The 24,726-nt window shown below is 48.7% G+C and overlaps 1 protein-coding gene across 2 annotated transcripts in view; it reads left to right on the forward strand.

Annotated features, from left to right (window-relative positions):
* The first annotated feature begins 3,281 nt into the window (after positions 1-3,281).
* The window catches only part of STXBP1 (syntaxin binding protein 1), a 64,708-nt gene continuing 43,263 nt past the window's right edge, over positions 3,282-24,726 (forward strand). For both annotated transcript variants that reach the window (XM_049774153.1, XM_049774154.1), the window contains exon 1: positions 3,282-3,431. In XM_049774153.1, coding sequence (XP_049630110.1) covers positions 3,395-3,431 — 37 coding nt within the window. In that variant the 5' untranslated portion in view covers positions 3,282-3,394. The remainder of the gene's footprint in view (positions 3,432-24,726) is intronic.

A 24,726-nucleotide genomic window follows, 5' to 3' on the forward strand; every position in this document is an offset into this window, starting at 1 on the left:
CTGGCAGGCACAGGGGACCATATGGGACACTGGGATTCGAACCAACCACCTTTGGTCCTGGATCAGCTGCTTGCAAGGCAAATGCCACTGTGCTATCTCTCCGGGCCCTGAACTTCTTAACAATATGGGAGGAAAGGACTATACACTCAGAAAGTGTTCCAAATAATGAGTGCATCCACTGATTTTACAATTTTCTCTCCAATCTTTTTTTGGAAATGGGGGGGGTGTTGACCAGTTGGCAGTGCTCAGGATTTATCTCCTGGCACTGTGCTTAAGAATCAATCCTGGGGGGCCGGGCGGTGGCGCTAAAGGTAAGGTGCCTGCCTTGCCTGCGCTAGCCTTGGACGGACCGCAGTTCGATCCCCCGGTGTCCCATATGGTCCCCCAAGCCAGGAGCGACTTCTGAGCACATAGCCAGGTGTAACCCCTGAGCGTTACTGGGTGTGGCCCAAAAACCAAAAAAAAAAAAAAAAAAAAAAAGAATCAATCCTGGGCTCAGAGAGATAGCACAGCGGCGTTTGCCTTGCAAACAGCTGATCGAGGACCAAAGGTGGTTGGTTCGAATCCCGGTGACCCATATGGTCCCCCGTGCCTGCCAGGAGCTATTTCTGAGCAGACAGCCAGGAGTAACCCCTGAGCACCACCGGGTGTGGCCCAAAAACAAAAAAAAAGAATCAATCCTAGGGACTGGAGAGATAGCATGGAGGTATGGCATTTGCCTTGCATGCAGAAGGACGGTGGTTCAAATCCCGACATCCCATATGATCCCCCGAACCTGCCAGGAGTGATTTCTGAGCGTAGAGCCAGGAGGAAACCTTGAGCGCTGCTGGGGGTGACCCAAAAAACCTGCCTCCTGGCAGGCTCGAGGGCCCATATGGGATGCCGGGATTCGAACCACCGTCCTTCTGCATGAAAGGCGAACGCCTTACCTCCATGCTATCTCTCCGGTCCCAGATATAAAAAAAATCTTTTATTGATTCAACTAATTTCTTTGTTTTGGTGTCATACCTGGACTTGGTCAAAGGATATTCTTAGTTCATTGCTGGGGACCAGTTCATGTGGCACTGGGAGCAAACACAGGTCTTTTCGTGCAAAGTATGTGCCCCAATCCTTTGAGCTATCTTTTCATTCTTCGCCTAATTTTTGTTTTGTTTTATTTTGGTCACATTTGGCAATGCTTAGGGTTCACTCCTGGCTCTGCATTCAGGAATCACTCCAGATTTGCGGATGGAGGACCATATGGAATGCTGGGGATAGAACCTGGGTCAACTGTGTGCAAGGCAAGCACCCTACCTCCTGTACTATCACGTCTGATCCCTCAACTAATTTTTTTGGCGTCACACTTGGCAGTGCTCAGGGGTTCCTCCTGACTCTGCACTCAGAAATCGCTCTTGGCAAGCTCGGAGAACCATATGGAATGCCGGAAATTGAACCAGGATCCATCCCAGGTCAGCAGCATCCAAGGCAAACGCCTTACTGCTGTGCTATCACTCCAGCCCCCATCAACTTTTTTTTTTTGGTATTTTTGGGCCACACCCAATGTCGCTCAGGGATTACACCTGGCTCTGTGCTCAGAAATCGTTCCTGGCTCGAGGGGCCATATGGGATTCTGGGAATCGAACCCGCGTCCGTCCTGGATCAGCCATGTGCAAGGCAAACAACCTACTGCTGTGCTACCACTCCGGCCTCCCTCGCCCCTCAACTAATTTTTTAAAGTTAGAAATGAGGCCTGGTCTATATTTCAAAAGTCTTCCTCCACCATTAAAGGAAGTCCAACAAAAAAATAGTCCTGTAACCACCTTGGTAATCACGGGCTTCAGGAAGCAAGCCTTGTACATGATAGTCTTTGAAATGTCCAGAAGAGCAGTTTACATATGGTAGCAGAAGAGTAAATATTTGCTACATAAGAATATACAACCTGAGGGCAAACCTCCTGTTTGTCACACACACACACACACACACACACACACACACACACACACACACACACACAATATTCCACTGCTTAGGTAAAATAACCTCAGCCCCAGGACTTAATCTTTCTGAACCTTAAATATTTGCCATCTGGGGCCGGAGAGATAGCATGGAGGCAGGGTGTTTGCCTTGCATGCAGAAGGACAGTGGTACGAATCCTGGCATCCCATATGGTTCCCCCCCCCACCCCCGAGCCTGCCAGGAGCAATTTCTGAGCATTAGAGCTAGGAGTAACCCTTGAACGCGGCCGAGTGTAACCCAAAAAACAAAAAAAAAATTTTTTTTTCCATCTGAAAAATGGAGATCCAAAAAGAATGTCCGAGTGGCATTGGTGATTTAGTGGTGAGCATTGATAGCTGCCTTGCAAAAAGAAGGTCCAAGTATCCCGATGATTTATTTCATAAGAGGATGCGTATTTCACATCCTAGGAGCTTAATAAAAATTAATATGAATTATTAATAAAAATGAACAAAAAGGTGATTTAGGGTTGGCCATCAGAGAGAGAGACAGACAGACAGAAATAGTAGTGTGTTGGGGCCGGGAAGGTGGCGCTAGAGGTAAGGTGTCTGCCTTACAAGCGCTAGCCAAGGAACGGACCGCGGTTCGATCCCCCCGAGTCCCATATGGTCCCCCCAAGCCAGGGGCGATTTCTGAGCACATAGCCAGGAGTAACCCCTGAGTGTCAAACGGGTGTGGCCCAAAAAAAAAAAAAAAAAAAAAAAGAAATAGTAGTGTGATTTGGTTGGGGAAGGGTATACTCCTCCTGAGAGTGGGGGTAAAAAAACAGTATATATTTTACATATTATATTTATATAATATAATTAAAAATTTAATCAAATATTTAATTAAAATGAAAAATAATATTAACATATAATATCTTATGATAAATATCTTATAATTAATATAATATATATTAAATTATATATATTGTAATCTAATAATGTATAGACTCTCCAAAAAAAGAGAACCAAAAGCGTAGGGGCCTTAGGCTCAGGAAGATGGAGCGTGTCAGTGGCCTGTGCGATTCAGGTGCGGAGGCGACAGATGGGCCTTTGGGATGCCGTGCCCCGGGAGCGCGCGCGCCTTGAGCAGAGAGCTGCGGCGCGGCGGCGCGCGGAGGAGCCAGGGGGCGTGGCCTTGGCACTGGTCACGCCCAGCCGCATCCAAGGGGGCGGGGCAGAGCCGGCAAGACGCGCCGCGATTGGCGGGAGCGAGGGGACGAAGCCTGGGGCCCCGCCCCGCCCCTCCCGGCCCCGCCCCTCTCCCTTTCGCGCGCGCGCGCCCGCCGCCCGGCAGCCTCGTTCTGGCTCGCGCGCGCCCGTCGGAGCCGAGCGCGTCTGCGGGGCGGCGGGCTTGGGTTGCAGCCGGCGGAGCGCGCTGCCCACCCGGGGAGGGACCCCGAAACTCGCGCCGCAGCACCATGGCCCCCATCGGGCTCAAAGCCGTGGTTGGAGAGAGTAAGTGGAGCCGGGGTCTTCCCTTCAGCATCCCTGATTTGGGCGCTGCGGAACCCCGGGGGATGCCCTCCCCGCCCACTGCACCGCCCGGCCCAGGGTGGGTCCAGGCCGGGAGGGTTCCCGTTATGTCGGGGTGCTGCCTCCCCCAGCGGCTCTCGGTCCCGCATAATGACAAGGGGTTGCACCCCCACCGTCCCTGCACCTTCATGTCCCTTTCACACCCACCCCCACCTTGCACCCCACTTTGCACCCCTCCCTCCCTGCACCCCAGGCCTTCCTCCACCACCCCACCCTTACTTGTCTCCCCTCCCAGCTCCACCTGCTCCTCCTTGGGTCGCCCCTTCTCACCCACCCCCTCCCAGGCTCTCCCTGGCACCCCTACTTCTCCCTCCCCTCGGCCCCCCATCACCCTTCTGCACCAAAGGCCTCTCCCCTGCACCCACATCTCCTCCTCCCTCTCCCCTTCCTCGCCCTCTTTATTCCCTGGGCTCCCCCCACCCCACCCACCCACCCATTCTGCTCTTTTTCCTCCCCTGGAACCCCCTCCCTCTCTGCCACCCCCACCCCCAAATATTCAGGGAGTCGTGACAGCGCCCCCCTCCCCTGGCTGCTTTCCCTGGGGTGCCCCAGGGTGGGGAGACGGGCTGCAGGGCTGCGGGGCTGCAGGGTTGCAGAGACCCGCTTAAGGAGGAGCCAGCTCCTCCTTGGCTAGGGCTGGGGTGGGGTGAGCCTGCTGCAGGGGTGCAAGTGAGTGGGTGGGTGAGTGGGGGGGCTTCCTAGGTACTGATCCCCCCCACCCCGACTTCTCCTCTCCTGGGGGAAGGAGGCCAGGGCAAGCCCCACGCAGTAGCAGCAGCAGCAGCAGTCTGGGGCTTGCAGTGGTGCAGCAGGCCCAAGGTATGGGTGTGGGGTGTGATTTGGGGGGCTGGGATTGGAGGGTCCCCTGCAGTGGGGCGAGACTGGGACCTGGATCTGCTTTGCGGGCAGAGGGCACTGCGGCTACAGGCCTGGGCGGGAAGACAGACATCTGTCTAACCTAGGGGGAAAAAAATAAACAATAACAATAAACCCAAATGCAGAAAACAAGCCAGCAGGGTCTAGATGGCAAGGCCCTGAGCTGCTGTAGCCAGAAGACAATCCAGGGTGGCTTTTGTCTATAGGCAGCTGGGTAGGGAAGTGGACTAAAAATGGTGGAAATCACGTCTCTCTAGCGAGGTTCCTATTATAGCACCCTGTGCTGTCTCCCTCTTCCCCCTCCTCACCCCCTCACTCGCTCTCCTCCCTCCCTCCCTCCCAGTCCAATGTTTGGGCTGTGCGGGGCGGCCTTTGGAGCACCTACACTGTTCTCCTAACAGGTTTTCTTCCCCGTTCTTGAACTGCAGGATGTAGGAATGATTCCCACTTGTTGTGCAATCTTATCCGTCCTATTGCATTTCTTCCCCCCCCAAGAAGGAAATGGTTATTCAACTGGAACTCGAATGAGGGAATTTCTAGGAAGTGTCCATTTATAAGCACCTGTTTTCCTTGTGTTGTAAAGGCTTCTTTTTTATCTCTGTCTTTTTCATTTTTAGGGGGAGAAGGGTCACACTGCTTGTTTTTGTTTTTGTTTTTTGTTTTTTTGTTTTTGGGTCACACCTGGCAGCGCTCAGGGGTTACTCCTGGCTCTATGCTCAGAAATCGCTCCTGGCAGGCCCAGGGGATATGGGATGCCGGGATTCGAACCACCGTCCTTCTGCATGCAAGGCAAACAATTTACCTCCATGCTATCTCTCTGGCCCTGGTATTTAGATCTTTATATCTGGTCCTGGGCTCAGGAATCATTCCTTTTGGGGTACAGGGGGGGTCATATGGGATGCTGGAGATTGACTTACCAGGGTGGATGCATGCAAGGCAGATGCCTTGCTATCACTCTGGCCCCAGAGATCTGGCTTTTATTTATTTGCTTTTGGGCCATACCTGGCAATGCTCAGGGTTTATTCCTGGCTCTGTACCAGGCTTCACCCCATAATATTATGATATTATATGGGGTTCTGGGGATGGATGAAACCTGGTTGGCTGCCTGCAAAGGCCAACAACCTACCCTATGTACTATGGCTTGGGCCCCTCAAGATTTTGTTTTCTAAGGAGAATACAGCTACTTAGAGCTAGAAGGACCCATAGGAACCATTGGCAATATTCTCCTTCCCCCTTGGGAAGAAGATGGAGCCTCATATCCACAGCACTCTCCAAAACCAGCTCAGTGAATCTATTTATTCGTTTTTCATTTGGTTTCATTATTGTAGAAGGCCACAATGGGGGTGCTTGTGAACCTGGATTGCCAGACCCCTGGTTGGGGGTGGGGGGCCTAACCTACACTCTACCCCTTGAGCCACCCCATCTCACCCCACCTCACTCCAGTGTGGTTTACCTGAATGTCCTGTCTGTGTCCTTGCAACTTTAGTAAAAAAAGAATTTTCTTCATTATTTCATAAATTCCACGTCTTGCTATTTCCTTTTTAAAAGGTTATGGAATATGGAATGTTTTATGTTGCATTCTTTTAAGTGTTTTGTGTGTTTTGTTTGTTTGTTTTTGTTATTTTTGGGTCACACCCAGCGACACTTAGGAGTTACTTCTCTCTCTGCACTCTGGAATCATTCCTTGTGGTTCTTGGGCACACCATATGAGATGCTGGGGATCGAACCTGGATCTGCCATATGCAATGCAAATGCCCTGCAGACTATACTATATCTCTGGCCTGTGTTTTTCTTTTTATTCTTTTTCTCTTTAATGATTTTTATTGAAGTAACATCATATTCTGTCACCCAAAGTTATATCTGTGCTTATCAACAGAAGCCCTGAGAATAACTAGCCTTTCTCTGAGATTCTTTTTTGTTTGTTTTGTTTTTTTGGGTCACACCCAGCAGTGCTCAGGGGTTACTCCTGGCTCTATGCTCAGAAATCGCTCCTGGCAGGCTCAGGGGCTATATAGGATGACGGGATTTGAGCTACCGTCCTTCTGCATGCAAGGCAAATGCCTTACCTCCATGCTATCTCTCCAGCCCCTCTCTGAGATTCTTGTTCACATAGAAGGTTCCTTACTCACCCCCCCTTTGTTGCCACTCCCCAGATCTTTTTTTAGAAACAAGCACACACAAATTTAAAAAAAATTGATATACCGTCTGGCCATAATTCCTTTTCTTAAATAAAAGAAATCCACTATTAATGACAGTAAGGCCAGACCAATTTTACATGAAAGGAATTGTAAAGCATTCTGTTCCTATAATCGCCGGGTAACATTTTGGAAAAAAAAAATTTTTTTGTTTTTTATTTTTTGGTTATAAACCAGCAGTACTCAGAACTTACTCCTGGTGAGACTCTGGGGATCATATGGGATGCCAGGGATTGAACCCAAATTAGCCTGCATGCAAAACCAATGCCCTACCCACTGGCTCCACATTTTGGAAAATTCTTATTGCCATCCTCCTTTATCAATGACACAAGTTAATTTTAGCACCTTACTTTGTATGAGGTTTCTGACTCTGCATTTTTTTTTTCCTCCAAAAATCAAAGTCAAGATATTTTTTGAACCAGCCAATATGCACCAGGTGAAATGGTACCTTTGCAGAGACGTTACAGTTCAAGGTCACCTTTCTTGGTTTTCCCAGTCTCCTTCAGCATCCTGCCCCCAATGTTTATTTCTCATTTTCTTTCCCTTTCTCTTTATTTTGCTCTTTCTTTTTTGTCTCCTTCCTTCCTTCCTTCCTTCCTTCCTTCCTTCCTTCCTTCCTTCCTTCCTTCCTTCCTTCCTTCCTTCCTTCCTTCCTTCCTTCCTTCCTTCCTTCCTTCCTTCCTTCCTTCCTTCCTTCCTTCCTTCCTTCCTTCCTTCCTTCCTTCCTTCCTTCCTTTCTTCCATCTGTCATACCCAGTGGTGCTCAGGACTTACTTCTGACTCTACACTCAGGTATCACACCCATAGGGGACCATATGGGATGCAAGAGATCAGGTCTGGGTTGGCCACATGCAAGGCAATCACTCTTCTTTTTTTTTTTTTTTTGGGCCACACCCGTTTGACGCTCAGGGGTTATTCCTGGCTATGTGCTCAGAAATCGCCCCTGGCTTGGGGGGACCATATGGGACGCCGGGGGATCGAACCGCGGTCCGTTCCTTGGCTAGCGCTTGTAAGGCAGACACCTTACCTCTAGCGCCACCTTCCCGGCCCCAACAATCACTCTTCTTGCTATACTATCACTCCTATCGTTTCCCTCATTTTATTTTCTTTATAGCTTTTAAAGTGATTGGAAATGATCTTGCTGTTTTGGAAGGAAAGGGAGGTCATTGCTTTTAGTTTTATCTTCTTAGATGTTGCTTCCAGGAGGGGTGAGTCCTTTCTTTGAGAGGAAGCTGCTGTGTAGTCTGAGGATTCTGTAGTCAGTGAGGAGTTATCGAGTGAATGGAGGCTCTGCAGAGACCCTGGATAACTTGATTACTGTAGTAGTGGCTGTTGTCTTCTGATTTTGTTTTTGTTTGTTCGAGGGCCACACCTGGCGGTGTTCAGGCCTTACTGTTGGCTCTGCACCAAGGAATCATTTCTGGCAGATTCAGGGGATTATTTGTGGTACAAGGGATCAAACTTGGGTTGATCCCCCGCTGCACTATCTCTCTAGTCCAAGCCCCTTCTTTCTGAATTGAGTCATACTGTGGGTGAGGTGGGTCATTGTGTAGTGCTACTATTGTTAACTGTAGGAATATTCTTTTGGAGCTTGCTGGGGTGGTAGAAATAGGGGTGTGGGGGCCAGGAGAGATAGTGCAGCAGGGAAGGCACTTTCCTGGAATGTAGCTGACCCAGGCTTGATCCCGAGCACCCCATAGGTGCTCTAAGCCCCATCAGGTGTGATCCCTACATGCAAAGCGTGCACTCCAACTCAGAATATTATCTCCCTCCCCCTATTCCTTTACCTTTGTATCTGTGAAATGGGTAAACACACTATGTGGGGGACTTGTCTTTGAGTTTCATCAGATGAGTTGATGCTGGTAAAACACTGAGCGAGGGAAATCTGGTTATGAAGGGACATAGTGGTGAGTGATGGTGCAAGGGCACTTTCTGTGGTTTTCAGTATTGTCACAAGTGTGAAAGACAAGTATATGAGTTGCTAGTATGGAGCATGATGGAGAGTTATGTACTCATTTTATTTTAGTTTTAGGGCCACACCCATCAGTGCTCAGGGTTTCCTCCTGGCTCATCTCGGGAGGTGCTTGGCACCAGGCAGCCAAAACCAGGTTAGGGTATGCAAGGCAAACTTGAGGTGTGTGGGTTTATTTATTTTAAATATATTCAGTGTTGCATAAATTCTCCACTCTCTAATTTGAAGTCATTCTAGATTGATTACCTTGTCAAGAATTCTCTGACCTGTTGTGCTTTCCCCTATTCTTTGCCCACTGAGAAGCCCTGACAACTGCTGGGCTTATGTTCTGTCTGCAGATCTTAATACTCTCTGACTTTCACATCTACACAAAAGAGCTTTTTTTGTTTGATTGTTTTTGTTTGAGAACCACATCTAGCAATGCTCAGGGGTTCCTTCTGCCTCAGGAATCACTCCTGGTGGAACTCTGGAGACCATCTGGACTGCCAGGAATCGAACCTGGCTCAGATGTGACAAGGCAAGCTCCCTCCCAACTGTATTATTGCTCCTGTCCCAGGAATACAGTGTTTTATTTAAGTTTTTCCAAGTCTATAGCCTCGGACTAGTCCCTCCTTCTATCTGACTTTTGTACACTCATCCCCTGAGGTTAGAGTCCAATCTATTCTTCTATTCAGTAATGGAGGGACTGGATTGTCTTCACTTGGAATGTGAGTGTGTGTGTGTGTGTGTGTGTGTGTGTGTGTGTGTGTGTGTGTGTGTGTGTTATACCAAGAGTGAAACCCAGGACCTCACATATGCCAGGCTGGTCCTATGCCATTGAGTCCTATCATCTTCCCTGGATCTACATTAAATTAAACCACTGTAGGGGCCGGCGAGGTGGCGCTAGAGGCAAGGTGTCTGCCTTGTAAGCGCTAGCCAAGGAAAGGACCACGGTTCGATCCCCCGGTGTCCCATATGGTCCGCCCAAGCCAGGGGCAATTTCTGAGCGTATAGCCAGAAATAACCCCTGAGCATCAAACGGGTGTGACCCGAAAAACCAAAAAAAAAAAAAAAAAATTAAACCACTGTGAACATTTGTACTCATCTGTGGATGCTGGTATTTCTTCTACATGTATACCTAGAAGTAGTAGCTGTGGGCTCTATAGAAACTAATTCTAGCTAATCGAGGCCCTGCCAAACTAAAGTGACACACAATGATGCTCAAGGATTATTCCTGGCTCTGTACACAAGAATTATTCCTAGCGGCCCTGGAGGACCATATGGGATACTGGAGATCAAACCCAGGTTGGCCATGTGCAAGCAAATGCTACCTGCTGTACTATCTCTCTGGTCCAAAAGTGACTTATATTTAAATACCCATGAGAACATGCCTTTTGGCTCCTATTCGGGATCTAATAGGACTTTGATCCTCTAGCTCCTGGGCTCAGGTGACTTTCCCCAGCGTTTTCCCAGTGATCAGAGCTGTGACGTCACCTATGTCACTGCTGTGTCAAGTCCCCGCCAAGAACAGAACAGAGGAACAGAAGTCTGCCGCTCCCCTCCCTGTGTGTGCTCTGGGCACTTTTTTTCAGGGACTGCAGGAAAATGATTTCTGCAGCCACCAAACCCAGGAGCACAGGTTCGAGGCCTGGGGGCGGGCGTGTGATTCATTAGAAGCACCAGGCCTCGCCCATCCATACCTGGTCCTGGAAACAGCAATAAAAGCCAATTGAAGGTGAAAGGCCCAAGAGCCAGAACCAGCTTTTAGACTGGACTCAGATTGGCCTGAGTTGTGGGGTGTGAGTCCTGCCTGCTTTCCAGTAAGCCGGGAGACAGGGCTGGGGGAGATGGTGCAGCTTCTGTGCTTGTGTGTTCCCACCTGTTTCTGTCCAGGGTGCAGGTGGCCATCCTCCTCCATTGCTGCCTTGCAGTTTGCCAAGCACCAAACTAACAGACAAAACAGAGGGTATGGCACATGCAACCAGGACATGAGCAGTATCCAGAATATATAACTCTACCAGAGTCTCTCTCTAAACTCTCTGCACCTTCATTTCCTCAAATGTGAAACAGGCCAGAGGAAAGGCAGAAGAGATAATATTGTCGCTGTCCAGCACCTGTCAGAGTGGTTCTGTGAACCAGAAAAAGCAGGAATTTCTGGGGCCTCCTACAGCCATACCCAGTCCCTTTTCCAGGGATAGAGTCTGCCTCTGATGGAAACTTTGCCCCCTTCCTTCCCATTTCTTCCACTTGCCTCTCAGATCTGAAGGACAGGTAGTTAAGGATGATTGCTGCTGGGGAGTAGATAATAGGGGGCCTGAGGAGGAGGTGGTAGGTGAAGGATGGTCAGGCTAGAGAGGGGAGTACAGGGTAATGGCTGGAAAAAGGCAGAAAAAGGCTGGAAGGAGTCTGAGGTGTTAAGGTTTTGGCATAGCTAGAGTTTGAACTTGGAGTAGGAGGAGTCGAGAGGGAGCACGACAGCAGGTCAGAAAGCCAGGCCAGTCCCTGGGCCAGAGAAGGAGAAGGTGTGGGGCTGGATAGTTTAGTGAGAAGGGCTGGCCCAAATTTCATCAAGGTGGTGGGACAGGAGTTGGAACATTGCTGCCTGAAACTCTATTGCCAAAGACTTTGTATATCACCAGGCCTAAAAGAAAGAGGATAGTACAGGGGGGAGGGCACTTTTCCTGTACATGGCTGACCCGGGTTTGATCCCTGGCATTTTATATGGTCCCTTGAGCCCACCAGGAGTGATACCTGAGTGCAGAGCCAGGAGTCAGCCCTGATTCCACTGGGCGTGGGCCTCAAACAAAACAAAACAAAACAAAAAGATAAGGAGGACTGGACCAGAGCGATAGGACAGCTGTAGGGTGTTTGCCTTGTATGCAGCTGATTAAATACAGACCCAGGCTTGATCCCTGACATCCCATATGGTCCCCGGAGCCTGCCCGGAGGGATTTCTGAGTACAGAGCCAGGAGTAATCCCTGAACGCCACTAGGTGTGACCCAAAAACCAAAAAAATTTTTTTCATTTAAGGGCTGGAAATATGTTGTAAAGGATAGAGAATGTCCTGCATGCAACTGACTCTGATCCATCCTGGCAACACATATGGGCCCCTTAGGTCACATATGGGTCCCAGGGGTCATTCCTGCATACCATTGGGCCTGGCTTGAAAAAAAAAGTTTCCACCCTCATTTATCGAGAAATGCAATGAAGGTTTGTTAACCCTACCAGAGACTCCTTCAAGCATTTATGCAGTCAAATTAGACTGAGTTTTTGCTCATTTGTTCAGGAAGCTTTTTATTGTTCCCCCAAGTTTTTTGTGGCCCCATATACAGTTACTTGACCACTGGTGGGATGGCGACACCCACATTTTAAGAAGCTGGATTTTAGGGGGCTGAAGCAGTGTTGCAGGGCGTAAGGCATCTACCTTGCACACTCCAGCCTAGGACAAACTGTGGTTCGATCCCCTGGCGTCCCATATGGTCCCCCAAGCCAGGTGCAATTTCTGAGTGCATAGCCAGGAGTAACCCCTGAGCATCACCAGGTGTGGCCCAAAAACAAAAACAAAACAAAAAAAAAAAAAAGAAGAAGAAGCTGGTTATAGCTGCAAGAATGGTTGGGCCACAGAACAGAGGGGAAGTTAGTGAGGGGGGCCTGGGTTCCCTCCAAGGCATGTTTACAACCTGCCAGAAGACAGAGGTGAGAGTAGAGCAATGTCTGTGATTATGGGATCCCAGTACCCCCGACCCCTTAAGTCAATGAAAGCCACTGGAAATCTCCACTCTGAACTGGGAGGTTTGGCAGTTGGAGGCTTGTTGGGATCTTTCTCCCTGCTGTTTCCGCCATGTCTGCAAGTCCCATCCTTGCTGCATAAACTTCCTGGTGTGAACTGTCTGGCGAGGTGGTTGGCAGGGGAGATTGTTGTTGTCAGCCAAAAGGCAAAGCCCTAAGAGGCTGGAGAGACAGTATAGAGGTAGGCGCTTGCCTTGTATGGGGCCAACTCAGGTTTGATCCCTAACATCCCATCTGGAGTCCCTCCAGAAGTAATTTTTGAGCATTGCTGGGGTTCCAGAACTAAAACAAACAAACCAAAAAACCAAAACAAAAACATAAGATAAACTCTGAGCCTGGGGCTGGAGTGGTGGCACAAGGGGTAAGGCATCTGCCTTGCTTGCGCTAGCCTAGGACTAGCCTAGTTCGATCCCTCAGCATCCCCTATTGTCCCCCAAGCCAGGAGTAACCCCTGAGCATCACTGAGTGTGACCCAAAACAACAAAAACAAAAACAAAACAAAACAAAATGCTGAGCCTGTGTCTTTTATGCTCTCATGATTCCATCAAGTTATAGAATCTCTGGATCAGAGACAGGATAGTGGGTTTCACATATGGTCCCTTGGGCCCCTCCAGGAGTGATCCCCGAGCACCACTGTGTATGGCCCAGTGGAGGAATCATGTGAAGTGTGTTTCCTTCCATGTGACCTTTGGGGACAGACTGTGTTACTCTATGTCTTAGGACACAGTCTCTCAGTGACAAGAGTCTGTTATTAGGAAGGAGGCCGAAAGCTCTCCGGGCCATGCTCAGATGTAGCTTAGGGCTTTCCAGTGAAATGGCAGCCTTGTGGACTTCCTACTAGGGGACTCCTGGAGGGGAGCAAGAGCTATGGTGCACAGGCAGGACTCGCCCTCAGCTCCCTTAGCTCCTGTCACTTTCTTGGTCCTCCATGAATCCAGGGTGGGTGATGTGGGGAGAGGGAACTACCCACGGGTTGAGGACACCCAAGAATTCTTGGTTCCAGTTGCTGGGCTGAGACTCACCCAGTGGACCTGAGCTTGCCTGGTGGCTACTGCAAATGGTGGAAAAGAATCAGGGAATCAGCTAATCAGGATCTTCCGCTCAAGGCCATCATGAGGTCCCTGAAAGTTTCCTTTTGTTTGTTTGGGGGCTCTCCCTAGGTCTGCTGGGGGGCCGTGCAATGCAGGAGGCCTTTATCCAACCCACCCACCTCCATTGAGCTCAGCCTGCCCCTTGAGCTCTCGAGGCCCCCAGAGATGGAGACTTGCTCTTTCATTGCTCTTACTGCTGATTTCTTCTCATGGTCTTCCTCATGGGATTTCTGCAGCTCCGAGCCTGGGTTTCCGTTTCTTACCTTTTCAAGGAGGTAAACCTCTTTGGCTTGGTTTTGGGTTGGGTGTTTTTGTTTTGTCTGGTTTTGGAAAGTTCCTCGATTTTATCTCTAGTTCTTTAGTCTTTCACTTAAAATTCTTGCAGTCAGATCTTGAAACATTTCCAGATGCTCCTCTGAGTTTTCTGCCTAAGCCCCTGGTCTTGTCTCATGACATTGGGATCTTCTGTTTCCCCCACTTTTGTGTTTTAGGCCCCCTGCAACTGTGCTCAGGACTTACTCCTGGCTCTGTGCTCAGGAATCACTCCTGGCAGTGTTTGGTTTGGAGACCCTATGGGTTGCTGAAGATTGAACCAGAGTCAGCCCTGTGCAAGGCAAGCACCTTCTCTGCTGTACTTCTGTATTTTGTGTTTCTCTGGCCTCTATGTTTTTGTTTTTTATTTGATTTTGATTTTTTGGGCCACACTCAGCAGTGCTCAGGGGTTGCTTTTGGCTCTCCACTCAGGAGTCACTCCTAGCAGGCTCTGGGGACCCTATGGGATGCCAGGAATGAACTCGGGTCAGCTGCATGCAAGGCAAATATTCTCCCTACTGTGTTATCACTTAGTTCCTTGATCACTCTGTTTTTAAAAAAGAAACAAACAGAAAACAAGCAAACAAAAAAGCCCAACTGGATATCTGTACACTCATTTTCCTACCGCTTTTGTAGATGTGCTTGTCTTAGCTCTCTCTCATGGAAGAACTTTCCTCAGAGGTCTGACACACCATAGCTACTGTGATGATCAAGAAACAAATGCTTGTTGGCTCTCTGACGTGTGTGTGTGTGTGTGTGTGTGTGTGTGTGATTGTGGTTGTGTGTGTGATTAGAGCTGGGATGTGTTTGTGTATTTTGGGGAATGACACTTTCAAGATTTTTAGTTTTTTTCCCCTGGGCCTCAGATTTTCCCCCAAATCTCCTCTTTCTGTTTCCTGCCTGAGGAGGTAAAATCTGACTGTTGGAATTTGGGGAGCCTAGTAGATAACAGAGCCAGAGTTTGGGGGTAGTTCCAAAATCTGTGTGCATGGGGTGCACTGCACCCCTCTGTTCTCAGCGTTGGACTCTAGTTGCTTTAATGCTGGCCACTGTCTCCTCCCTTATATGTCAGGGCCTCTGATTCCTCAAAGAGGAATCACTCAGTGGGATGTTGCTTGGGGAAGGAGGGGAAAAGGGAAGTTACCCCCCCCCCCCATGAGAGGTGGTGGTAGGATTTACACGGGAACATGTTTGGGCATTCACCACCTGTCTCTACCCCCATTCCCTTTCCTTTCTGTTCCCTTTTTCAGCTGCTCCTAAAGCTGAAGTCAATAACTCTTTTTTTGTTTGTTTGTTTGATTTTGGTTTGGGGGCCATACATAGCAGTGCTCAAGGGCTACTCCTGGTAGGTTCAGAGGACCATATGGGATGCCAGGGATCAAACCCGGGGTCGACCACATGTAAAGCAAATGCCCTACCTGCTGTGCTATCACTCTACTCTAGTCTCTAAAGTCATGATTCTTTAGGGAAAACTTTGATGTTTTCCACATAGGGTGATTTCTGCTTGCTGTTAAGTCCTTTACCTCCATTTCATCCCAGAAAAGAAGATTCCAGAGACAGAAAGTCAAAATAAGGCCCCATCCTTGATAAAAAGGGAGCTCTAGGAGCTCTAGGAGTAATAGCATAGTGGTAGGGCGTTTACTTTGCACACAGCCAATCCAGGACAGATGATGGTTCAAATCCCAGCATCCCATATGGTCCCTTGAGCCTGCCAGGAGCGATTTTGAGCACAGATTCAGGAGTAACCCCTGAATACTGCCAGGTGTGGCCCCAAAAACAAAACAACAACAACAACAACAACAACAAAAGAAGGGTACTTTGGAAGGAAGGTAGGGAGAGACCTCTAACCTCTAGTTTCTTTTTCTTTTCCTTTTATTAATGTTTTGTTTTGGGACTACACCCTGCAGTGCTCAAGGCCTACTCTTGACCCTGTACTCCAGGGATCTGGCAGGCTCAGAAACTATGTAGGGTGTTGGGGTTCAATCCCAGATCAGATATGTGCCAGGCCATGGCCCTTTCTGCTGTATTATTGTTCTAGCCCCTCACCCCAGTTTGAGGTCCTTAACATGACAAGATGAGTTGGCTGAGCTTTCGGGGTTTTTTTTTTTTTTTTTTTTTTTTTTTTTTTGTGCTTGCCAGCCAAGAGGAAAAGAGAAAGTCCTAAGGTCCTAGGGCTAATTGGGCAATAGACCCAAGTCTGACTAAATAGACACAAGGTCAAAAAGTCTTGGGGACACCCCAGAGGCAGGAATTTCCTCTTGAATAGGTTCATGAACTCCCTCTGACTCTGGAGGTCAAGGGAAATAAATCCATTCCTTGGAATTCTGCGTAGCCCCTCCCAGGCCCCTATGTAGATTCTGCTTCAAACTTGGAACTTAATTCCACTGCTGCAACAGAGATAAATAACCAGAGAGGGGTGGAAAAGAAGACAACAGGTGATGGAGCACGGTTTGGTCCTCTGACCCCACCTGGAGAAATTCCCTGAGCACAGACCAGGAGTAAGCCCCAAACACAGTCAAGTGTGGTTCAAAAAAGCCAAATAAATACTTTTTTGTTTGTTTGTTTTTTTGGGTCTCACCTGTTTGATACTCAGGGGTTACTCCTGGCTAAGCGCTCAGAAATTGCCCCTGGCTTGGGGGGACCATATGGGACGCCGGGGGATCAAACCGCAGTGCTTCCTTGGCTAGCGCTTGCAAGGCAGACACCTTACCTCTAGTGCCACCTCTCCAGCCCCAAAGCCAAATAAATAAAATTAAAAAACAAACAAACAAACAAACAAAAGGAGCCAGAGAGGTAGCATGGAGGTAAGGCATTTGCCTCGCATGCAGAAGGATGGTGGTTCGAATCCCGGCATCCCATATGGTCCTCTGAGCCTGCCAGGAGCAATTTCTGAGCATAGAGCCAGGAGTAACCCCTGAATGCTGCTGGGTGTGACCCAAAAACAAACACAAAAACAAACAAAAATGTACAAAGGGCCAGAGAGATAGTACAAGGCACTTTGCTTGCTTTGTACACAGCCCACCTGAGTTCAATCCTTGATATCTTATATGTTCCCCCAAGCCCACCAGTTGTGTTTTCTGAGTTCAGAGCCAGAAGTAATCCCTAAGCACTGCTGCTAGTATGCCCCCCCCCCCCACCCCCGCTCACCTCCAAAAAACCAAAAAGACTAGTCAGTTACTGGGCCCCGCTGAAACAATAGTACAGCAGGTTGGGTGCTTGCCTTGCACAGGGTTCTATCCCTAACAGCCCATATGGTCCCCTAAGCACCATCAGGTGTGATCCCTCATACAGAGCCAGGAATAAACCCCGAGCATTTCTGTGTGTGGTTCAAAAATCTAAGAACAGAAACAAAAACAGAAACCAGCCTGTCAGCACCCATGCACTCAGTCCCTAGCTGAACTGGGCAAATATCTTTACACCCCCATACCCCCAGCTATCTCCTGATAGTTTCTCTAGGTAATGGGGAAAGGCAAAAGGGAGTCCCCTCAGTCCTACAATTGAATACAAATGGATATATAAGAATTCCACCACTACCACCCCCTCTCACCCCCAGTCTGGGGGCCTTAAGAAGTAAAGAAACATGAAGGCAGGTGTGGAAGAAGGACAAAATATGACACAGTAATGCGGTGGGTGTAGATTCTGCAAGACCAGCTCTGAGAAAACAGTTGCCTTGTTTCCCAGACACTAGAATGACGGGCAGGAGTGCCCATGTGAAATGCCAGAAGCAGGTGGGACATGGGTTTGGCAGGGAGACACAGAGCAGAGGAGATGGCCCCGCCAAGCCTAGTGTGTCCCTAGCCTGCCTTGCGTGCAGGCATCCTGCGGTGGGGGGATGTGGCTGGGTCAGACCCCTGAGCCTCCCACTGCAGCTGCACCAGTGTCGTCATTTCGCCTCCCAGTTCCACCTTCTTCCTGTGCTGGGTCCAGGGCTGGACCTAACAGGATGTCTCCCTTTCCTGGTGTCCTTGGGGGCCAGTTCCGTGGGTTGGGAGGAGGAAACAGCCTGCTTAGAATTGGATGTGTGGGGCCCGGAGAGATAGCACAGCGGCGTTTGTCTTGCAAGCAGCCGATCCAGACCAAAGGTGGTTGGTTCGAATCCCGGTGTCCCATATGGTCCCCCGTGCCTGCCAGGAGCTATTTCTTTTTTTTTTTTTTTTTTTTTTTTTTTTTTTTTTGGGTCACACCCGGCAGTGCTCAGGGGTTACTCCTGGCTCCATGCTCAGAAATCGCTCCTGGCAGGCACGGGGGACCATATGGGACGCTGGGATTCGAACCGATGACCTCTTGCATGAAAGGCAAACGCTTTACCTCCATGCTATCTCTCCAGCCCGCCAGGAGCTATTTCTGAGCAGACAGCCAGAAGTGACCCCTGAGCACTGCCAGGTGTGGCCCAAAAACCAAAAAAAAAAAAAAAAAAAAAAGAATTGGGTGTGGGTGTGTGTGTGTGTGTGTGTGTGTGTTCTGTCTGATATCTGTAAAGTGATCAATAATATAAAAGACTCACAAGGAGAATAGATCTTGTGACTTTGTTGTGCCATGTAGGACTAAAATTTTGTTGTTTTGGGGGCCTGAGTGATAGCACAGCAATAGGGCATTTGCCTTGCATGCAGCTGACCAACCCTGGATGGACCCTGGTTCGATTCCCAGCATCCCATATGGTCCCCTGAGCTTGCCAGGAGCGATTTCTTAGTGAAGAGCTAGGAGTAACCCTTGAGCACTGCTGGGTGTAATCCAACCCCACCCCACCCCCCAAATTTTGTTGTTTTGATTTTTAGTTTGGGAGGCATACCCAACAATGCTGAGGGGCATGATTTCTGGGTCTGTGCTCAGGAATTACTCGTGGTGGGGCTCAGGGGACCATATGGTCTGCTGGGGATTAAACCTGTGTCAGCATTATGCAGGGCAAATGCCCGACCTGCTGTATTATTGCTTGGGGCCTAAACTTTGTTGTTCTTTATTTTTTGAGTTTGATAAATAGTATTACAATTTAGGTAACAGATTGACAATAGCATTAACGTTTATATATAAGATCATCACATCTCACTACCACCAAAGTCCTTAGGTTGCTTCTCTTCTACCTCTTCATTCCCCCCAACAATTTGGTTATGTCAGATTTTGGAATCATGGCCAAGGCAGACTTTTTTTTTTTTTAACATCTGAAACTCGAAGCAGGTCCTCTTTTAATGCACACAGATTGGGTTGCTTCTGTGGGGGACACACAAGGGTGCCCTTCCATTTCCTCTCCAGCAAAGGTAAGAGGATCCCCCATTTCTGCCTGCTGAAAACCTCTCCCAGCCAAGCATGTAAATAGTTTTTTCTGGTTTTCAGAGGTTCCTCAATAGTTATGGTTGTAGTTAGTGCTTTCCTTCCTGGAAGCTTCGTTACCATTTTCCTATTTTCTGATCTCTTTAAGACTTTTTTTTATTGGTTTTATTTTGTTTCCTGTTTCAGCCACACCTTGCGGTGTTCAGAGGTTACTCCTGGCTCTGTGCTTAGGAATTGTTCCTGGTGGACTTTAGGGGCTATATGGGCTACCAAGGATCAAACCCAGGTTGACTACATGCAAAGCAAACACCCTATTCACTGTACTATCATGCTGACCCTAGACCTTTTATTGTTTTAGAGTAGGACTATAACTAAAAAGCATTTACTATTCTAAACCCTCATCTTTAAGAAATTAGAAATGGTCTAGTTTCTATTTATAAAAATAATTTCTTTTTAGAATTGAATATTCGTACCCCTATTACTTAGAGATGAATTGAGACTGTTTTTTTGGGGGGAGCTAGAGTGACAACACAGCAGTAGAGTGTTTGCCTTGCATGCGGACCACCTGGTATGGACCCAGGTTCGATCCCCAGTATCCCATATGGTTCCCCAAGCCTACCAGGAGCTATTTCTGAGCTCAGAGCCAGGAGAAACCCCTGAGCACTACTGGGCGTACCCCCCCACCTCCCTCAAAACAAAGACTGTTTCTGGGTCCTTCTGATTTGTCATTGGACTGATACAGAGACTCCCAGCCCCTTCGCCCAGACCCATCTGTGTCGCCCCCAGCCCACACGGCTCACTGTACCATGAACTCGACAGCTCATTCATTCTCACATGACTGAGCATTTGCTAAATCATGATTTTATGGCAGATTCCATAGACAGGGCAGGGAATGAGGTGCGGGGTGGGGAGGGAGTTGTCAAGTCTGAAGGTGCATGAATGAGGTTCAGTGTTCTCAGAGCCGAATCCAGGGCGTGATGGTGACGCTTTCAAGACCTAGTGAGATGAGTGAGATTCCAGGGGACCTCCCCAGCACATCTGGAGCGTCAGTACCAGCTCCCCATACTTACTCCCTTTTGTCCCTCAGCTGGCCCATATGTGGTCCTGATTGAGAAGCTCTGTCCCTTCTCTTTTGGGGCCTAGGAACCCTGTTTCCCCATATCTCCCTCCTATCATCTCAGGCTGGGTACCTCCTCAGAGGACCCTGGCCCACATCCTCATCCGCTTCTCATCGACTAACCTGTTTCACTTCTGCTGAGCACTTGCCCCTTTCTAGAATGATCTTGCTCATTTGCTTTCCTTTCTGGCCTATTTCTCCCTCCCCCTGTTCCATAAACCCAAACCAAACCCAAATCAAACCAGACCCAACAAAACCAATAGGTGCCTCTTGGTAAATGTCTCCTAGGTGCCCTGCACCCTGTGTGGCCTTTTATCTACTCCATTTCCCAGCCAGTCTCTAGCCTGTTTGAATTCCAAAGGAGGTGGGGGGGTGGGGGAAGTCACTGCAGTGGACTTCTGGTATATGGGAGGCCGCACCTTGTTCTTTTTTTTTTTTTTTTTTTTTTTTTTGGTTTTTGGGTCACACCCGGCAGTGCTCAGAGGCTATTCCTGGCTCCAGGCTCAGAAATTTCTCCTGGCAGGTACGGGGGACCATATGGACGCCGGGATTAGAACCAATGACCTCCTGCATGAAAGGCAAACACCTTACCTTCATGCTATCTCTCTGGCCCCCGCACCCTGTTCTTTCAGGCTTCTCTTGACACCCTCAAAGTCCCCAACCATTGCACCTTACCCATTTTGCTCTGCTTCAGACTTCAGACCTTGCACCACCACCACCCCCCACCCAGAAAAATTTTTTGTCCTTCTGTGCCCTGGCACCTGGGCACCGGCTTGCCTCCAGCCCAGCCTTTCCCAGGTCTGTTTTTCTCTGTGCTGCTGGCTAGCAGGCCTACTAGGGACCCCCTTTACTAGATTGTTGGCTCCTTGTAGCCAGAATTAACATCATTATGTCATTCAGACTTGTCTGTGAGGTCTAGCTATGCTGCATTTTAAATTTTGCAGATGCATCAAAGTTTAGAAACTTGGCCTAGAGGGCCGGAGCCTTAGGACAACAGGGAAGAAAGGCATTTATCTTGCCCAGGTTCACTCCCCAACATACCATATGGTTTTCTGTGCACTGCCAGAAAGATATTCACAAGAGCAGAGTCCGGAATAACCCCTGAGTATTGCCTAGTCAAGCCCAGAAACAAAAGCTAAAAAATGGAAATTTTGACCTGGGGGCTGGAGAGATAGTACTGGAGGTAAGGCATGTACCTTCTTGTATGTAGCTGACAATCCCTCCAGGACTTCCAGGAGAGGCCCCCAATCCCAAACAGCATCATCAGCAGCAAACAGAAACAAAAACAAGCCCTTGGCCATATAGCTAGCACTTGCCTAAACCTGAATTTTCATCTGCTCTGTCTGATCTGTGCTTCCTGCTGACAGGTGTTTTGTTTTGTTTTGTTTTGTTTTTTGGGGGGTCACACCCAGCAGCGCTCAGGGACTACTCCTGGAGATTGCCCCCAGCAGGTTGGGGGGGGGGGAACCACCATCCTTCTGCCTGCAAGGCAAATGCCCTACAGCTGTGCTATCTCTCCGGCCCCTGTTTTGTTTTGTTTTGTTTTGTTTTGTGTCCCATGCTCTGGTCCAGGCATTGCCAGAAGTTTGGCTTCCAGCATGCAGAGGGTCCTTGGAGCCTTATCTCTATGTTCTCTGAGACAGATTTTCTTTCTTTTCTTCTCTTCCTTCTCTTCTTTCTTTTTCTTTCTTTCTTTCTCTTTCTTTCTTTCTTTCTTTCTTTCTTTCTTTCTTTCTTTCTTTCTTTCTTTCTTTCTTTCTTTCTTTCTTTCTTTCTTTCTTTCCTTCTTTCCTTCTTTCCTTTCTTTCTCTTTCTCTTTCTTTCTCTGTTTCTTTCTCTGTTTCTTTCTCTTTCTTTCTTTCTTTCTTTCTTTCTTTCTTTCTTTCTTTCTTTCTTTCTTTCTTTCTTTCTTTCTTTCTTTCTTTCTTTCTTTCTTTCTTTCTTTCTTTCTTTCTTTCTCTCTCTCTTTCTTTCTCTCTCTCTCTCTTTCTTTCTTTCTTTCTTTCTTTCTTTCTTTCTTTCTTTCTTTCTTTCTTTCTTTCTTTCTTTTTTTTTTTTTTTTTTTTTTTTTTTTTTTTGGTTTTTGGGCCACACCCTGTGATGCTCAGGGGTTACTCCTGGCTATGCGCTCAGAAGTTGCTCCTGGCTTCTTGGGGGACCATATGGGACGCCGGGGGATCGAACCGTGATCCGTCCTAGGCTAGCGCAGGCACCTTACCTCCAGCGCCACCGCCCGGCCCCTCTTTCTTTCTTTCTTTCTTTCTTTCTTTCTTTCTTTCTTTCTTTCTTTCTTTCTTTCTTTCTTTCTTTCTTTCTTTCTTTCTTTCTTTCTTTCTTTCTTTCTTTCTTTCCTCCTCCCTCCCCCTCCTTCCCTCCCTCCCCCTCCTTCCCTCCCTCCCCCTCCTTCCCTCCCTCCCTCCCTCCCTCCCTCCCTCCCTCCCTCCCTCCCTCCCTCCCTCCCTCCCTCCCTCCCTTCCTTCCTTCCTTCCTTCCTTCCTTCCTTCCTTCCTTCCTTCCTTCCTTCCTTCCTTCCTTCCTTCCTTCCTTCCCTCCCTCCTTTTTTCCCCCTTAGTCACACCCAGCTGTTTACTCAGCTCTAACTCCTGGCTTTGCATGCTGGGATCACTCCTGAGTTCAGGGGACCTTAATTGATGTCAGGGATGGAACCTAGGTCATCATCCTGCCCGATAGAGGCAGCACTTCTGAGGGAGGTGACACAGTGGCCAGGGATGACCCTGAAGAAACAGCAGGCAGCTTCCTTCTTGATGCTAAAACCGGCTTTAATCTGGGTTTCCTTGGCAGTATTGGATTAGAGGAATGTAGGGCAGGATTAGAATTGGCTCATAGAAGCTCCCACGAGCTCAGGGTGCCGGGGACAGGGGGGCACTAACACCTTAGGCTCAGACTTAGTGTCCAGTGCCTGTTCTCATTGTCCTGTGTTCTGTTTGCTGGAATTTAAAGTTACAACATTGGGTCCGGAGAGATAGCACAGCGGTGTTTGCCTTGCAAGCAGCCGATCCAGAACCAAAGGTGGTTGGTTCGAATCCCAGTGTCCCATATGGTCCCCGTGCCTGCCAGGAGCTATTTCTGAGCAGACAGCCAGGAGTAACCCCTGAGCAACGCCGCGGGTGTGGCCCCCCCAAAAAAGATAAAGTTACAACATTTATGTGAGTGGGTTTTTCCCCTCTTTTTTGGGGGGGCCACACCTGGTGGCACTCAGGGGTTACTCCTGGATCTGCCCTCAGGGATCACTCCTGGCAGTGCTCTGGGGACCATAGGGGATACCAGAGATCCAACCTGCATCAGCTGTGCGGGATGTTTGCTGTACTATTCATTGATTAGCCCCTGAATCATTCTTTTGAAAAATAATTCATCAGCCTGGAGCGATAGTACAGTGGGTAGGGCCTTTGCCTTGCCTGCGGCCGACCTGGGACTGACTCTGGCTCGATTCCCAGCATCCCATATGACCCCCTTGAGCCTGGCATGAGTGATTTCCGAGAACAGAACCAGGAGTAACACCTGAGAGCCACTGGGTGTGGCCCCAAAACAAACAAACAACCCCCTCAAAAAAACAATGTCCCTCACCAGCATAATTATCCTTTCACTCATCCCTTCACCAGTGCGCATTTCCTACCAGTTTCCTTCCTGCTCTCGCCCATCAGCCTCTATGGCAGACATCAGACACTCTCTCCTCTCTCTCTCTCTGTCTCTGTCTCTGTCTCTGTCTCTCTCTCTCTGTCTCTCTCTCTGTCTCTCCCTCCCCTCTTCTTCCTCTTTCCCCTCTCCTCCCCACTCCCCTACACACCATGGTTTGCAATACTGTTACTGAAAGTGTATCCTGCATATCACTTTCTCTTCTTTCAGCACCCAGGTCTTGTCCAGAGGGATCACTTCCAACTCTCATTGTCATGGTGGTCTCATCTCTGCCCTCACTGCTCTTTGTGGCGATTTTCCTATGAGAGTGACACCTTTCTTTTTTTTATTTCATTTTTTTTTGACACCTTCTTTCTAAATCACTTCTCCTCTTATGACCAATAACGCCAGCTCAGTGCAGAAAACCTGGGGGATGCCGTGGGAGGCAGAATGGACCACGAAAGATGAATGAGTCATTGTGGTCCCGCCGAGAAACACTAGCTGCACTGCGTTTTCAGTGCACCGGGGCCTTTCTGTGTTTCTGGGTGCCAATGATCTCACACAGCCCAGACGTGTGGCTTCTGTACCCCTCCCACCCTCTCACCTGACTCATCCTGTGACTCCTCAGAAACCTTGTCAAGGGCAACCAGGCTGGGATTCTTCTTCCTCTCCTACTCTGCCAGTTTCATCCCCTACTTCTTGCTATACCTCTCTCAGACAACAGATTCCAAATGTCAGCGGGGAGGATGTTTGCCTTGCACATGGCCAACCTGGGTTCAGTCCCCAGCATCCTATCTGATCCTCCCCCCCAAGCCTGCCAGGAGTAACCCCTGAGATATGCTGGATATGGCACAAAAACCAAAAGAAAAAGAAAACAGAAAACTTTGCATCTCACTAAAATGCTATTTCTGTCAGTGGATTAAAAGCTGGTTATTACTTTTTTTTTTCTTTATGGGTTGAGAACCATATCCAGCGGTGCTCAGGGCT

The sequence above is a fragment of the Suncus etruscus genome, chromosome 5 (assembly GCF_024139225.1).
Source record: "Suncus etruscus isolate mSunEtr1 chromosome 5, mSunEtr1.pri.cur, whole genome shotgun sequence".
NCBI classification, from domain to species: Eukaryota; Metazoa; Chordata; class Mammalia; order Eulipotyphla; family Soricidae; genus Suncus; species Suncus etruscus.